Genomic DNA, 14061 nt, shown 5'->3' on the forward strand with positions numbered 1-14061 from the left:
TCCTTTTTCTCTCTTCTGGTAAATTATCTACTCCCTTCAGGTACTGATAGTTCTCTCAAGTGTAATTAGAAGCCTCCTTATCGCCATGGCAACTTACCCATATAACCATTCTTCACCCTTGTATCTGGGTAGCAACTTCATGCTGGGTATCAGACAGCCTGTTTCACATGATGTCTGCGCAAAAGTACAACTGGCTGGGTCAGTAGGTAGTTGTAAGGAGTGACAATCCTGCTCTTTTTTTGTCTGTATTGTCAATATATTGGCACTGTATTGGTAGCGTAGCACTATGCAACCACTAAATCTGCTAATTTGAGACCAATCATGAGAACTTCCAAGCCTTTATCATTTAGTATCACACCAGGCAATGCAATTATTATATTAGACTTTATTTCTATTTTATAATGTTCATTGTGGAGTGCCTTAATCATTTCTTTTCACACAGATGGTTATTTTTGATGCCATTATAGGCAGTGCCTCAGGATTGAGGATAACTTGCTTCCACTCTAGTTCTGTGGTGGCCGAAGAGGTCAATGTAGGATCCATAATGTGTACTACAGATGGGGCAGGAGGTGCCTGCTGGGACAAGCATATGGATAGTCTGTGAGGTGGTGCACTCCTTCTGTTGTTTACACTGGACACCATGTGCGCCTGACACATGGATTCAATGCTGACAGTGCCGTCCTGAAAGCTCCTCCACTTTTTGCAGTCATGGGCCCAGGGATTCCTGGGAGTCTGTGGAAATGTTTCATTTTTTCAGGAAGGCTTTGGAGTAGTGATTATAAGCATGTTATACCAGCATACCTAGCATGGTGGGAGGACATATTACAGCAGGAATCATTGAATAGCAGTTAAGATTACAAACTGCTTATGTGAACTAATAAGAGGTCCAGAGGCCAATTATAAAACCTATACTGCTGCTTTAATTGACGTTCATAAACTCAGGACAGACCTCAGATTTAACTTGGGGTCTTCCTCTTCTGAATGCTTCACTGGCTTTACCTCTGAGGAAGCTCTCACTCTGCTTGTCTAAGAATGAAGTAAACTATAAATAAGTGTCAATGGAACACTTTGAAAGTGTGATGAAAGAAATGCATATATTAATGTTGCAGCTTCACAGACTTGGGTTTTCTCAAAGTCTTTTACAGCAGATGATGTAATGTAGTCGATCACAATATAGTCGGCAGCATAGCAGAGTTGCAAAAAGTGTTTTGTGTTTGTGTGGCAAGTGATATCTGAATGGCTCAAGGGTCCTAATTCTATTGAAATTTTAATCAAGCACACAGAAATTAAGAGATTCTGGACTTCTGAAACTTGTTTGGTGATATTCCAAAACTCAGTGCTTTCAAAGTTGTGTTACATGAGGTGTGTCCTGCTTTCAGAGTATTTCCTTTCATTTCTATGTTCATAACAGGGTAACTGATACTGATTAAAAATGTCATGCACTTAATTATCAAGGGTTATTACAGGCTTTCATAGGTATCTCATTTCCACAGATCACCACCACGGCCAAGTCCTGGTAGCCTCCATTACTCAGACGAAGACATCAGCACAAAATACAATGATCTAATCCCAGCAGAGAGCAGCAGCCTAACTGAGAAACCCTCTGAAATATCAGACTCTCAGGTAAGCACCAGTTTTATGCTGAGATTCTTTGAGATATCCAAGATTAGCCAAGATTGCTGAAGTATTCTTGGAAGTATGCAACAATGATTCATGTGCTCAATGTATTAAAATTTACATGTGCTGAATTACAAAGCACACTATACCCCTTCACTGTCAAATTTCAGAGGTCAAATTAGATGCTCAAGGTATTCTGCTGTGTACTCAGAAGCAGTTGCTGTTGGCTGAATAGACCAAAAGTAAATATGAGTTTGCTTTTAAGAAGCCCTAAGACTCACCGTAGTAGTTTAGAATATACCATCTGGAAATCTAGTCAGGTACCATAGTCATATAGAATACATTATATGAAACCATTTCATAATTCTAGTTGTCTTCGATAGGCATTACTTTAGAGCTGACATCATTACCTGTTTGAGGCAGTATGCAACATGTAACTAGGAATTAAATAGTTCAGTTATGTTATTTTCTTTAATTTGATGTTGCTATGTGTTTAATTTGTGGTCAACTATTTTCTTTTTAATGGTAATATTTTAAAATAGAACTCTTTTCACTCCACAGATAGATAAAGTTTGTACTGTTTTCTCTTGGCTACTCAATTGTCTGTTTATTTTTTGTAGTTGGCTTTAAATAAAACTATTAATTCATGACTATCATGATTTGGAGTTAACACTTTCTGCCAACGGATTAATTTGAATTCAAATGCAGCTGGGGCTTTGATCCCGACAACCTACCTATCTGCAGTCTCTTGTGTCTATGATGTCAACCTACCTATGATGACCTGCAAAATAGAAGATTCCTCTTCTTATGTTGTTGCTGGGAACAGCCAGCTTTTAAAACACACTAGCGCTCTGCATCAATAATTATGCAAGTATCATCTGGACTTAGAACAGTGCAGAGATTTCAGATTGCTGTTCAGCTGAAGGAGTTACAGAGAATGAAGGGAGCCGGGGAGTGTGGCGATGTGGAATACCAAAATAAGGAAAAGGTTAAAACTGAAATATTGCTAAACCAGGAGTCAATGTAGGTTGTCAGGGCTTGCTGAGCAGTGCACAGAGAGTTAGGATAGGAGGTTTTGGATGAGTTGAAAATGGAGGCAGTGACAAGACAGTAAGAGGCAAAATCTATCAAATTACCTTCTTCTGAACCCAGCTGAATAAGACTATTGAGTAAGAAGAAGAATGAGGTTCTGCTAAACTGACCCTCTAGCTGATTTGTATCTATTAGCAGCCACACTGAAAATAATGGCAATCAGAGTTTGGTCTCAGATCTTCATCATGAGCTACTGATTTTTTACTGAAGAAAAAGAGGGCAAAGGAGAAAAAGTTAAGATGAGAAACAACTAGATTTTGATTTGCATTTTTCATCTTGCACTATTTTCCATTCTTTATTCTTCATTCTATATCTATAAGTACTTGTAAGTTATAAATTCTGTTTTGTTTAGTTTCAGTGTTACAGTTCTGATCAGCTTACACTTAGGATGCTCACGTTACCTCATTGAATAAATTTATTCAGTGAGTTAGCCCTTTGAACATTAAAGAAAATAATTTACAGGATGCAGGGCAAGAATTGGGGGATAGAGCTGATTAAATTGCTCAAGAATTGGCCTGGACCCAAAGGGCCAAATGGCCTCCTTTTATGAAGGAATGGAAGGACATGACTTTGAATCAGACAAATATCTGGACCCAGGATGCAGAAGCCTCAATCTTTAACCTTGTCCAACAGGTACAAGGCACTTGCTGCCTGTGTAGAAGTGAAAAAGAAATGCTGGGGAAATGGCACTATGGTACAAAAAACATAATTGCCTGAAGCTAAAATGAAGCACCACAAATGTTGAAGACACCTTCTTCATCATCTGCACTGAATTCCCATGCTAGTTAATTCCTGACTCTTGCACTCTGTTTTGGTTCAACATATTTGACAACAGTGAGTTAAACTAGGAAAGCATTAGGTTTGATCTCCACTCTGCATTGAGTTGGTTGATCTCAGCTCAGCAATGCTAAGGACAGTGTAATGGAGCTAAATGCCCCAGGGCAGAATTATTACATTGATCAGTGTTCCTATTCCTGATTACTGTTCAGCATTGGAATTTAAATAGCTTTGCAGTACTCAAGGTTCACTTGTGAATAATATATGCTTAAGATGATGTACCAGAAGGAGCCTTTGAATTCATATCTTAGAAAGTCATGGACATACTCAAAATGGAAGACGGGCAGAAAATCAGCGAGAAAAAATAAAAAGGCAAACTTTCCAAAGCCTTCTAATGAACCTCTGTATTTGATTATGTATACTGAAAGTGAATAGATAAAAGTAATAGATCATGTTGTACATCTGGCATAACCTTCCATTTAGATGACATTTGTAGATCTTTAGCTGACTTATTGTCAATGAAAAAAAAATCTACTCCTGTGATACAAAGGAAAAGTTTAAATTGTATTCCAACAAAGACATATATCTGAGTCCTTTAGTAATGTCTAATTTGTGAAAAATGAATCCAGCTCTATTAGAATTCATCAAATATTCACTACTGCTTTTGATGTTTCCACTGTCATTTCAAACACACAGCACCCTTTCAAATCAGTTTGTATGAAAAAAGAAAAAAAATCTTGGTTTAGAAATTTGATCACATAACTTGTGTTTTAATGCACCACGCAACTGAATTGAAATGTGAAGTGATCACCAGCTGCATTCAACACTTTCTAGCATCCAGAGAACATAATAGGAAATTAAATTGCACTCTGCGGTTGCCATGTAGTGCCACTTTGACATGCATTTCATTGTGCTGTGCAATTTCTAGGATACGATATTTATGATTCACGATAATTAAGATCTTGACCTCACATAACAACATATGACCCATCAAAATATGCATTGAAATCTCTTACATTGAAAATTACCATTATTTTTAGTTTCAGTACAAAGAACCAATCTAAATCTAATCCTATTTATTTTACTTTGTCAACCCATTGTCTACGAGGAGCAATCATCAAATCTAGGCACCATAAGTAGTTTAAGATTGTTATTTGGCTATTGACTTGTTCATTGTGTAAAAGGAATTATATGTAGCATTTGCATTTCAGTAAAAAAAAGTCCAAAAAAACCCTAAGCCCCATTGATAATGAACTCTCCATTGATAACTGGAAGATAAAAATATTTAAAGAATGAAGAAGAGCAAATAGATCCTGTCCTTCAGCAGGACAGATGCATTTTAACAATTTTTTTCAAAAGGGTAAATGAAGTTAAGTATCTGTAAGGATGGAATTCAGACAAACCAGTTTATGGGTTGAAAGTCCAGACATTTTTCTTCTTTTGAACCTTAAAGGCGTGGTGCAATATTTTCAATTACTTCTAAATGATCACCCAATAATGAACATCAGGTGAGAATATATAGCATGTTTGCAGCTACTGACCAGAGATAAATATGTAGGTATGTTTGTATTCAAGTTAATAACTATGCAAAAATTTGCTGAAAAAGGATTATTCAGTGGAAACTGTAGTCTCGCAGCTGAAGTATAGATGGTAGGTGAGAAATGGCTGTAGTATAATGTATATTCAATTAATTTGTTCTGGTCTTTAATTGCAGGTTCCCACTTGTCAGCTGGGATCTATGTTTGTTCCAATAGCCATATTAAAATAGACCAGTGAATATCTTGGAGTGCTAATGTAAATATAATTTAGCTCTAGATAGATTTATATCATGCCAAAAATGTTCAGAAATTTAATTGGTTTCAAGTCATTGGCTGAAGAGCAGAATAACATAACAGCCTTCAAGTTGGCCTTGAGTTTGTTGTTCTTAAATGTATAGCTTATTTTAATGTTCCCATTTTCCTTCTGATTTTTCTGAGCTACCAGACACTATTGACACTATATCCGAGTAGTCATCCTTAACATGTATGCTTTGATGGTGAGTTTCCACCAGCTATTAGACTTTGGGGCACATTTCAATGGGATTACTGTCCTATTAAGGGAGAGATGTTATTTGTCCCTTTGAGGTTATTGCCGTAGACTTTTCAAGAGCTAAATTACTTATCAATTCCTGTGCATATTCAGTAATTTTAAGTTCATTATACATAACAGATAGGATCACAACCGACAAGGGTTGTGACCTTCAACCTAGCAATCTTTCTTATCATCTGAAAGATCCATTACTATGCATGAGTAATGGACACCTTTCAACGAAATGTTTTGTGGCCTCAAAACAGATATGCTGTTTATTTCTTGAACTTGTTTTTGCATTAATTTGTGAAACCAATTATTTTTTATTGTGGAGTAGATGCTGGAAGAACTTGAGTGAATACAAATAACTTAGGGCATTGCTAATCTGAACTTTTGTTTCAGACAGTTGATTCTCCAGTGAGATTTAAACCTGGCCAGTTTTTTTTAGAAGAAAACATCTGAAGGACCAGATAGAAATTATGACCATCAATCGTGGAGGCAGCTCTGAATTTTGAAGACATGTGAATGCATCAACTATACAAATAGTGAACATTTTGAAAGAGCAAGCTGAATTGATAATTAAACTTACATTTCATTAAATTCATATTTTGAGAAATAATGTCAGAATGAGAATTTCCAGTTATATCATTAAATCAATGAGGGAATGCATTAGAATTGGAGTGCTATTAATCTACACACCCATAGCTTTTATCAAGAAAAGGTAGAAAAATATTGTCAGTCAGATCGAGGCCCAGAGTTTGCGGTTATAATGCTGGCAAAATGATTGGCCTTCACATCATTATACTGCAAAATGTTAAGCAAGGGATTTTGTGTGTATATAGTTTCGTGTGATAATCCCAAAGCTGCTTTCCTTGTTTCAGGCTTCCTTCAAAGAAATTGATGTTTACGGCCTTTTTTATCTACTTTATATGAACTAGTTCTCTACTATATGAACTAATACCTGAAAATATGCTTTGGTGCAAGAGGTCTAAGTAATTTCTTATTTGTGTACTAAGCTTTATTATAATGTGGAAATCTTGAATTTTATATATGTGTATTGTAATTAAGTATTGGCCCAGAACTTGCAGGTAAAGGCACTTAACAGTGCGTGAAAATACTGGCACTTACCTGCATAAATACCAGCAGCCTTGGGACTTTGGTGTATGCATATCCAAATACAGAAAAACATAATGACAGACTTATGCTGATTAATCTGTCACTACACTGTACTGCAGAGAGGCAGGAACTCACTGGAATTTTCCAGCATTTACACTGGGGAGTCTGCTGTCAGATTCTGTGCCTGGTTAGACCAGGCACATAACCCATGATCCCATTCATTTGAATGCAGACTTTACACCTGCGAGGATGAAAGGTAAAAATTAGTTGAATTACATTGGTTTTGTTATTTATGTTTGCTGTAATGTTTTCAATTGTTTGAAAGTCCTTTTAAATTTTTAATAATTTTTTATTGTTTATTTGATTTATCATTGTAAAGCAATGAAAATTAGACACTTAGACCAATGAAGACACAAGAGGTTGCAGATGCTGGAATTCATAACAATGAACAAGATGCTGGAGGAATTCAGCGGGTCAGGGAGCATCTGTGGAAGGAAATGGACAGTCAACATTCTGGGTCGAGACCCTTCATCAGGATTTATCTTCGTCCAGATGAAGGGTCTCGACCCAAAACATATACTGTCCATTTCCCTCCATAGAAGCTGCCTGACTTGCTGTGTTCCTAGAGCATCTTATTTGTTGCTATAGCTTTGACCAATGTCAGATATAGCAGCTTTATCTGGCATCTTCCAAAACCCTGTGGATGTGGTTTGGCTGTTACTCAAAGGTTTGTCAGTCATTTTGTGGGCACTGGTTGTTCATGTGGGATGTTCCCATTTAAGATTTGAAATGACCTTCACAAGTTCAGCCTTCCAGATATAAGTCAGGTAATCACAAAACTAATAAGCACATCAGCAGCAAATGCTGGCTACAAGCTGCTCTTGGCAAAACATAGGCCAACATTTTTTCAAAAGCTTATTGCTGAAATTTCACCTTCTACTTTAATCATATGTATTTTTTAAGTTTTTATCTAGAATTGTGTTTGTTTTTTTAAAATTAAATTTAAATATATCGGCCTTTCTTCCTGGTATGCAGAGTCTGATAATTTCTTAGTTTGAATGACTTCCCAGCTGGCAGTGTGGCATTGCAGCTTCTGAATGATTGCAATTCCTTTGAATGGGTACCTGATAGCAGTAGGCATCAAAATAAGCAAAGTTCTTGTCAAAGATGTTGCTGGATCATCTTGGGGAGATTTCTTCAAAGTCAGCAGTGAGCTCCATTACCTCTCTGTTGGACAATTATTAAGATATATTGACATATAATTAAACCGTTTTACAAATTACATTTTAAATCTTTTTGTCATTGTAGGCACAATTCTGCTTTTGTGTAATGTAGCTACAGTAAAAAGTATACAAATTCCCCATGATTTTCTTTGTCAACCTTTATGGTTGAATGAGTCTTACAAGATAGACCAACTTCATTTTTCATGCTGCCAGGAAAGTGGCCTTGTGCCAAAGTTGTCTAACACTGACAAGCATTCATTACATCCCACTTCTATGAAAACTTTTTTCTTAACGAGAAACATACTGAGCAATGAATAAAGAAAAGCATCTAAAGCATTCATCACTGAAATGAAAAAATTCTGGCGATGAATTCTAAGAATTGTACAGTGACACATATAATTTTGTGTAGGCAGCAAGAATAATATTGTTGTTTTCTCTTAAACAGTTCCTGGTTTAAGATCGTTCACATTTATTTTGTTGATTGCAATCAGAAATAACACCAGATTGTCTGAGGTCAATGCCATAAATTGATCTCTCTCAAAAGATTGCTAATTTCCAGCCTTAGAAAAGTACTTTCAACTGCAGAAGCATTTACATTTTCACTTTGCACATTAGACATCGTTGTAATCTGTTTGAGTGTAACTTCCAATTTAGATTGGTTTGTGTAGTGAGTTCACACCCACTAACTTAACTGCTGCCAAATTACTTGTGATTCTCAAACTCCTCCAAGTCAAGCAAAAGTGGCCCATCGATTATTCCACACTATTAAAACCTGTAGCATTACATGATTACCCACTGACTAATAATTGAGCTGCTGGACCTAAACTTGATTTGTGCCAGCAGTTCATCTACAGGATCAATATTAGGCTGAATCCATAAACAATAAGCATTAGCCTGAGCACACACCATTAAATTTTGGAGTGGAGTGAATACAGAGAACTGCGCCAAAATGCAGAAAGATCTTTGGGTCCACGTCCATAGATCCCTGAAGGTTGCCGTGCAGGTCGATGGGGTTGTTAAGAAGGCCTATGGTATGTTGGCCTTCATTAGCCGGGGTATTGAGTTGAATAGCCGCGAGGTGATGTTGCAACTCTGTAGAACTCTGGTTAGACCACACTTGGAGTATTGTGTTCAGTTCTGGTCGCCTCATTATAGGAAGGATGTAGAAGCTTTAGGGAGGGTGCAAAGGAGATTTACCAGGATGCTGCCTGGATTGGACAGCATGTCTTATGAGGATAGGTTGAGTGAGCTAGGGCTTTTCTCTTTGGAGAGAAGGACAATGAGAGGTGACTTGATAGACGTGTACAAGATGATTAGAGGCATAGGTCGAGTGACAGTCAGAGACTTTTTTCCAGGGTGACAATGGCTAACACGAGGGGGCATAATTGGAGGAAGATATAAGGGGGATGTCAGGAGTACGTTTTTTACACAGAGAGTGGTGGGTGCATGGAACGCACTGCCGGCAGAGGTTGTGGGGGCAGATACACCAAAGACATTTAAGAGGCTCTTTGATAGCCTCATGAATGATAGAGAAATGGAGGGCTAAGTGGGAGGGAAGGGTTAGATGGATCTTCGAGCAGGATAAAATGTCGGCACAACATTGTGGGCCGAAGGGTCTGTACCGTGCTGTAATGTTCTACGTTCAAACATTCAAAATGGGTGTGCAACTGGCAAATGAACTTAAATGTAGATAAGTGTGAGTTTTTATAGGAAGAATAATTAAGCCATACAGTCCCTGAAAATAGAGTCTTGAATTTGGATTGAGTGGTGATCTTACTAAACACTATGCAATCCAAAATTGATTTACCTGGAGAAGACTGCACCAGTGATGATTTCCATGTGAAATCAAGCCAATCACAAAGTTGGAGTCAGTGCTTCCAGATGCAGTTCATGTTATTTGTGTGTGACATTTCTCAGTTACATAGATCAGAGCTCAAAGCTCGACAAAATGACCATCGCAGAACATATTTGTAGAATCAGGAATACTCTTAATAATGTTATTTAACTACTTAAAAGGACAATTTGCAAACCTCAATAGATTTTATTGGACAGCCTCAGAACTGACATATTCAAATACTCTCTAAAGTCCATGGATTGTACTACAACTAACATTTAGCTACTGAGCTACTCCTGATCCATTTCTAACATTTAGCTACTGAGCTACTCCTGAGCCATTTCATTATATAAGGTTTCAGTCACTCCAAAAAGATAAGAAATCACAGGAAAGGAAGCAAAGAAATTTCCATCTGTAAAGAACTTATTCCCAGACAGTTCTCAAAGCACTACATTCTATCCACACCTATCTTGTGCCAGTGTATTCAGAGGCTCCAGGTTTTCAAAGTTGTCACCACTGGGATATGTGACGTCTGGTGGGAGAATTTCAGACATGCTCTCATGCTTGCACTGCTCACTGCATAGAAAGCAAAATAGCTCCCAACTTCCTGGCCACTTCCATACCATATTTCTCAATTTGCTGCTCACTGAGGGATGTTACCGAATGCCCTCATTTGTAAAAAGGAATGACTTCATTTTTGTGGTTTCAATTTAGAAAAGATGGCATCTTGGGCTGTGCGATTTGCCAATATTGTTGGTTTCCCAAGAGTGCAGACAGTCACTGATTGCACTTGTGCCATTTAGGACACAATTAATAACATGGACATTTTCATCAACAGAAAGCGTTTCCACTTTCCAATTGCTTCTCCCCACCGAAAGGAGGAGGTCAATGCTGTGGCTTCAACTACTTACAATCTGTTTAACGACTTCGCTGAAGGGATCAAGTGTACATCGGACAAATTTTCTGAAGATATAAATGATAGATGAATTAGCAAGTTGTGAGAAGGACACAAGAGCTTGCAGAGAGATTATGGATGAGTGAAGTGAGGTGGGGAAAATTTGGCAGATGGAGTATAATGAAGTAAAATGTGAGGTTCCCTGCTTTGAAAGGAAGAATGAAACAGCCAAATATTATTTAAATGGGGCAAGACTACAAAATATTGTGATACAAAGGCATGTAACACAAAGATTACTGTGCAGGTAAGGTAAATAATTAGGAAGGCCAATTAAATGTTGGCTTTATTGCAAGGGGAATAGAATTTAAAAGTGGAGAAGTTCTTATCCAACTTTACTGGGCACTGATATGATTGCACCTGGAATGCCATGTACAGTTTTGATCTCCATATTTAAAGATGGATATGCTTGCATTGGAGACGATGTAGAGCAGGATAATGATGTTGATTCCTGGGGATAAGGGGTTGATGTGTAAAAGAAGCTTGAGCAGGTTTGACTTGTGCAGGCTTTGGCTCTGAGGTGGCTCTGTTGGTAAAAATTAAGAAGGGTCAGAAGATGTAGAATCCTTGTGGGTAGAGTTAAGAAACTGCAAGGGTAAAAATACCCTGATGGGAGTTACATACAGGCCTCCGAATAGTTGTCGGGATGTGGGGTACAAATTATAACAGGAGATAGAAAAGGCATGTAAAAAGGGCAATGTTACGGTGGTTATGGGGGATTTCAATATGCAGGTAGATTGGGAAAATCAGCTTGGTACTGGATCCCCCGAGAAGGAATTTGTAGAATGCCTACAGGATGGCTTTTTAGAGCAGCTTGTGGTCGAGCCCACTGTAGAAACGGCAATTCTAGATTTGGTGTTGTACAATGAACAAGATTTGATTTGGGAGCTTGAGGTAAAGGAACCCTTAGGCAGCATTGATCATAATATGATAGAATTCACCCTGCAGTTTGAGAGGGAGAAGCCGAGATTGGATGTATTGGTATTAAAGTTGAGTAAAGGTAACTGCAGAGGCAAGAGAGAGGAGCTAGCCAAAGTTAATTGGAAGGGGACCCTAGCAGGGATGGTGGTAGAGCAGCAATGGCAGGAGTTTCTGAGAGTAATTCGGAAGACGCAGGATCAGTTCATCCCAGAGAAGAAGAAGCATTCTAAAGGGAGGATGAGGCAACTGTGGCTGACAAGGGAAGTCAAAGACGACATAAGAAGCAAAAGAGAGGGCAGACAATATTGCAAAAAAATTAGTGGGAAACTAGAGGATTGGGAAGCTTTTAAAAACCAAAAGAAGGCAACGAAAAAAATAAGGGGAGAAAAGATGAAATATGAATGTAAGCTAGCCAGTAATATAAAAGGGGATACCAAAAATTTTTTCAGATACATAAAGAGTAAAAGAGAGCCAAGATTAGACATCCGACCGCTGGAAAATGCTGCTGGAGAGGTAGTAATGGGGAACAAAGAAATGGTGGACAAACTTATTTTGCATCAGTCTTCACTATGGCAGATGGAATACAGCGTAGGGAAGTGTACAATCATGCACTTTGGTAGAAGAAATAAAGGCATAGACTATTTTCCAAACGGGAAGTGAATTCAGAAATCGGAGGTGCAAAGGGACTTGGGAGTCCTTGTGCAGGATTCCCTGAAGGTTAACTTGCAGGTTGAGTCAAGAGTAAGGAAGACAAATGCAATGTTGGCATTCATTTCAAGAGGCCTAGAATATAAAAGCAAAGATGTAATACTGAGGCTTCATGAGGGGTTGGTCAGATCACACTTGGAGTATTGTTAGCAGTTTTGGGTCCTATATCTAATGAAGGATGTGCTGGCATTGGAGAGGTTCCAGAGGAGGTTTACAAGAATGATCCAGGGAATGAAAGGGTTAATGTATGAGGAGCATTTGATGGCTCTGGGCCTGTACTCGCTGGAGTTTAGAAGGATGAGGGGGGACCTCATTAAAACCTACCAAATATTGAAAGGCCTGGATAGAGTGGACGTGGAGAGGATGTTTGCAGTAGTGGGAGCATCTAGGACCAGCGGGCACAGCCTCAGAATAGAAGGATGTCCCTTTAGAACGGAGATGAGGAGGAATTTCTTCAGCTAGAGGGTGGTGAATCTGTGGAATTCATTACCACAGACGGCTGTGGAGGCCAAATCATTGGGTATATTTAAAGCAGAGGTTGATTCGGAAGGGCATCAAAGGTTACAGGGAGAAGGCAGGAGAATGGGGTTGAGAGGGAAAAATAAATCAGCCACGATTGTATGGCAGAGCAGACTTATTGGGCCAAATGTCCTCATTCTGCTCCTATGGTTTATGGTTTTATGGTCTTATGGTGTTCATTGGAATATATAAAAATGAGAGGTGATTTCTCATATAGGGACATTTTTTCAGAAATAGGGTTCACCCACTTATGACGGAGATGAGGAGGAAATTCTTCTCCCATGGTGGTTGTGTATCTGGAATTTTCTACCCCAAAGAGCCATGGACAAGTCAATAAATATATTCAAGGCAGAGATTGACAGGCATTTGAACTGCAAGGGACCATAGGAAGAGAATGGAAAAGTGTTGTTGAGGCCAAGATTGGATCATCCATGATCTTATTGAATGACAAAGCAGGCTCAAGGGACCAACCAGCCTATTACTGCTCTTATGATACTCTTACGAATGGCATACAATAGATAGTCAGATGCATTTAAGGAGCTAGCATTTGAAGGTAATGTCCATATTCATTTGGCAATGAGAAATCCCTCCTGGAACTCCAAGTGAGGTTCATTTCAAACCATCGTATGAATTGAACATGTCAAGCCACACAATGGAGAAAAAGTAATGAAGTCTCAGTGGTGGAAGCACCATGTTTCACCCTCATCAGAACAACAGAACCAAAGGAATATAGTGTCATGTTTCTGCACAATTATTCTTCATTTCCACCCTTTCACAGACCTTCCCATTTGTTCTCTCCTCTCCTCCCCCTTTTTGGACTCTGCTCATGATGGAGAGATGTGTAAAATGTGAGTCAGGAGTCATTTCACTACTCCTCAGAAGAGCAATGAGCTCTTGCCCATCTTGGCATTCCTCATCTTTTCTCTCTGTTTTGGCCGGAATGGAAAAGGTAAAGATGTCAATTTTCCTTTACCTTATCCTGCCTTTGGAGCTTTTCCTCTATTTAGGAGATAAAATATCAATGGTGGGATAAGGGTGGTGCTGATGTAAGAGAAGGCAGATTTTGTGATTTTCTTGTGATTTAGCATTCATGTGCAAGCATTGGGGTGTGTATATCGGCAAGGTCTGTCTGTATGAGAGAGGAATATTTTTGACAGTTTGTAAGGTCAAGTCACCAGCCTCTTCTGATGGTGGATTTGGTAGGTCTCTTTCTCCCTGGTGCATAGAGCCTCCTT

General features: G+C 38.6%; 1 protein-coding gene across 1 annotated transcript in view; it reads left to right on the plus strand.

Moving 5' to 3' along the window:
- The window catches only part of sdk2b (sidekick cell adhesion molecule 2b), a 699987-nt gene that overhangs the window by 667233 nt on the left and 18693 nt on the right, over positions 1-14061 (plus strand). The window contains 1 exon segment of the mRNA XM_052032768.1: positions 1494-1623. Within this exon segment, the coding sequence (XP_051888728.1) occupies positions 1494-1623 (130 nt within the window).

Source organism: Pristis pectinata, chromosome 18, assembly GCF_009764475.1.
Source record: "Pristis pectinata isolate sPriPec2 chromosome 18, sPriPec2.1.pri, whole genome shotgun sequence".
NCBI classification, from domain to species: domain Eukaryota; kingdom Metazoa; phylum Chordata; class Chondrichthyes; order Rhinopristiformes; family Pristidae; genus Pristis; species Pristis pectinata.